This window comes from Diospyros lotus, chromosome 4, assembly GCF_014633365.1.
Source record: "Diospyros lotus cultivar Yz01 chromosome 4, ASM1463336v1, whole genome shotgun sequence".
NCBI lineage: Eukaryota > Viridiplantae > Streptophyta > Magnoliopsida > Ericales > Ebenaceae > Diospyros > Diospyros lotus.
In genome coordinates this window covers 15,157,037-15,160,571 of record NC_068341.1, presented here as the reverse complement: position 1 = coordinate 15,160,571, position 3,535 = coordinate 15,157,037, and the positions used below count along the sequence as shown (strand labels likewise).

The 3,535-nt window shown below is 37.3% G+C and overlaps 1 protein-coding gene across 1 annotated transcript; it reads right to left on the bottom strand.

The window, feature by feature from the left end:
• Positions 1-535: 535 nt before the first annotated feature.
• Positions 536-2,183, bottom strand: LOC127798893 (transcription factor bHLH94-like). The gene is made up of 3 exons (XM_052332534.1): positions 1,426-2,183; positions 913-1,326; positions 536-826 (listed from the first exon to the last, which is right to left on the bottom strand). The coding sequence occupies exons 1-3, from the start codon at positions 1,882-1,884 to the stop codon at positions 731-733; spliced, it is 969 nt and encodes a 322-aa protein (XP_052188494.1). The 5' UTR covers positions 1,885-2,183; the 3' UTR covers positions 536-730.
• Positions 2,184-3,535: the final 1,352 nt, after the last annotated feature.

Here is a 3,535-nt window from a genome sequence, read left to right as displayed (position 1 = left end):
CTTCTTCAATCACACTCTCTTTATATATATATATCATGTGCTCACGCATCAAAGCCATCTTCAACCACACATGTCTATGTATAATGCCTTTCTGCATCAGCTAATTAATTATTGATTAATTTGAGATAAGAGAGGTCCTCGCGAAACTACTGATCCATTTGAATTACCCAAAATGTTTTTTTTTTTTTTTTCTAGATGTAATTAAAAGGTAGACTTAATAAATTATTTTTTTCTTGAGTGCTGAAGAATAGTTTAAAGACTGTTAATAGTGAGAAAGGGTTTGGTCAGCAAAGCTGAGCCGATTGATTAAATACAAAATACTTGAACATTGCACGAATCCTGCAATGTTTTTAGCGACGATGACATTGACACATGTATTTCCACACAAAGCATCAATAATTGCCAGGTGAATTAACTTGAGATTATTATTAATTAATTGGTCTTCAACAAATTAAATGGAATGTATTGGGAAAAATCAAATTAAGAAGATTAATTAATTAACGCTAGGATTATATAGTTCATTAGGGCTGTCCTGTGATGAACATGGAAGTGGAATTAAAAAGTTAAAATGTTGTACAGAATATTCCAGAAGATCACAAAAAGATAAAGAAAAGAGAACAAAACCACTGAAAGTCATTCTAACATCCCGAAAGAAAAGAAGAGCAAAAAAAAAAAAAAGAGAGGATAATTAATTAACCCATCAGAGCAAAACTGTCTTTAGGGTTTCATTTCAGCTCAAAGCAGCTTCTTCTTCGATTCTTCCTAGCAAGTGGTTAACGGCGTCAGCGATCTCATCTACTGTACTCTTTTGGCACCCATCTTCAATCTGCACCAAATATGAAAAGAAAATACATAAGAAAAATGAGTTATTTAACGAAGAACTAACTGCCGTTAACTATAATCTTCACCAACCTTAACGTTGAGAGAGTATAGAACCATTTGATCGACTGTGGTGACGTTGAGATGAAGAACAGTGAGCCGGAGGCACTGAAGCCCGGCCACCATCTTCAGCAGCTGCCTCGGCCGCCTCTTCGATAGAATCTTCAGGTTCGCATGGCTCTCAACCACCGTCACCTCTATGTTCGCCATGGCCGCCGGCCGGTTCTCCCCCGCCTCATCCGTATTCACCGACGAACTGTTGGGGCATGTTGAGTACTGGGGGAAGGTGAAGAAGTCGGCGAACAGCGGCGGGAAGCCATTGTTGGGCTGTTGAGTTCTAGCACTAGCAGTACTGCTAGTCCTCTTCTCAGATTCCAGTGTTTGAAGCATCTGTTCGAGCTCTTTCACGTAATTTATGGCGCCCCCAATAATCGAAGCTTGGTCGCCCTGATAAAAAATTATGATATCAATTATATATAAGAATATGTAAGATAAGGTCTTCAATGAAAAATAATTAACAATAGAGATAGAATTTTTGTACCCCACCCTTTGAACATAGGAAGGAGGCATGAGAGAGCGGATAACGGAGAGGTACTCGTTCATCTGCTTGCGGCGGTTGCGCTCGACTGCAATGTGGGTCATCCGCTGGTTTTCCAGCTCCTCCTTGTTCTTGCAGCTTCTGGTACGCCGGCGCTTCCGGCGGCCCGAGCTAGTCTCCGGCGCTTCCATGGGAGCCGTCCAGGCCTGCTCAGGGGAAGGATTGAGGTCCAAATGTGAATGCTCCGTCATATTTTGCAAGGCTGAAGAAGATGAGGTGTCCGGATTCGGGTTTAGGACATGGTCCATATTCTTACCCGAAATCCCAACAAGAGGCTTGTCTTCTTCTTCCAAATCAAAGCCATCGCCATAGCCCCAACCAGAAGCTAGACCCCCCAAGCTGTACAGCTCCTTGAAGCTGCCATAGCCGAATGGCTCTTGTGGGTACACTACAGCTTCTAATGCCATGTCTTAGTTTCTCCTCTCTCTTTCTCTCTTCTCTCTATCTCTCTTAATCATATACACACCTTATAGCTTTGTGCACTTGCTGGCTTCACTCTCTTAGTTTCTGTATCTGATATCAGAGTGGAGAGAGAGCAAATTAAGAGAAGGGTTAGAAGAGAAGAACTCTTTCCAGCAAAGAAAGTTAAGAAAGCCACATGAAGGAGAAGATTTTAAGGATAAGAGAGCAGCGAGCGGATGGATATCCAAAGAGACCAAGAAAGGGGCCTTTTTATCCCCCTGGATCTGGAATGGAGAGTATCTTACAACTCTTTAAGCACACCCCCAACCAAACTGCGCTACAGAAGGTTGCACGTGATCTGGCGATAGCCTCCGGGAAAGGGCAAATAGTACAGCTTGTGGCCACCCCCCATTTGTGTAAACACCCCGCGCAATCTTCCACAATTTTTTTTTGTAAAATTACGTAACTCGCTAATGAACAATATAATTACAAAATTGTCACCCTTGCATCATTTTAGCATTTCTTTTATTAATTTTAAGAATATATTCTTTATTAAATTATTGTGAACAATAATTTTAATTACCAAAAATACAACCATTGTAATTTTTATAAGCGTTGACTGAAAATATCCTTCTACTTTCTTGAGTAAATATGGATAATTCTTTTTGATTAGACTTAGGTTTGATAATATAGTGTACATGAAGTAACTTTACTAAATATGTGTAATTATTCTTTGGATGATCATCACATATAACAAAAAAGATAAATCGCATGTGTGAGATTTTATCTTATTGCACAAGGCGAGAATCGAACTTACGAATTATCGATGCAAATCCGACACATCGCTTGCTCAATCACTCGACTTATACCCTAGCGACATATGTGTAATTGCCCTTAAACCTTGCTCCTAATATCTCTAATATTGCTTGTTTTGGAACAAAATAATCATAATAGTTTTTTTTTTATAAAATAAAATGTATAAAATTTATTATATGAATAATTAAGGTGTTCATAAAAGAAAATTCTAATAACCTAAGCCGTACAAAAATGTATAAAAATTTTAATTAAACGCACTAAATTCTAAATTAGTTATTAAAAAAATCCTAAAAATATTATTGAGAAAAAATAAAGCGAAAACAATGTGAATAATAATCAGAATTATTACCATTCAATGGGATGGAACAGAGGAAGTAGGTAGGGAGAAGGAGCTGCTTTTGGGGGGTGGGGTTTGGGAATTTCTGTAGTGGGCCCTTCCATCTGTTCGGGCACCTGACGTTCAAACTGTTTGCACTGCACACATGCTGAGCATACGGTGGGGTATAAGAGTACACCATTTTTTTTTTTTTTTTTTATGTTTTTATGGAGCCAGCCACATCTGGAAATAATTTTAAAATCATTTATTATATAAGCGAATTGTACCATTTATTAATAAACAATTTTATATAAAATTAATATTAAAATATAATAACTCATTATTTAAATACTTTCATTTTTATTTTTCTTTCAATATAATAATAATATTATGAACGTGGGGAGGATGAGTGTTCCACTTTGGGAGCGACACCTTGGATTAAGGGTGTATAAAATTTTAATTTAATCCAAATAATTGAATAAATTAATTAAAATTGTATATTCAATTAAGTTTTTGATAAAATT

Bases quoted from the DNA above. Each gene is read 5' to 3' on its own strand.
- LOC127798893 (XM_052332534.1), bottom strand. From the start codon at position 1,884: ATGGCATTAGAAGCTGTAGTGTACCCACAAGAGCCATTCGGCTATGGC. The intron at 1,327-1,425 runs GTGGGGTACAAA...ATTTTTTATCAG, and splicing joins CTCCTTCCTATGTTCAAAGG to GGCGACCAAGCTTCGATTAT. The intron at 827-912 runs GTTGGTGAAGAT...TATTTGGTGCAG, and splicing joins TATACTCTCTCAACGTTAAG to ATTGAAGATGGGTGCCAAAA.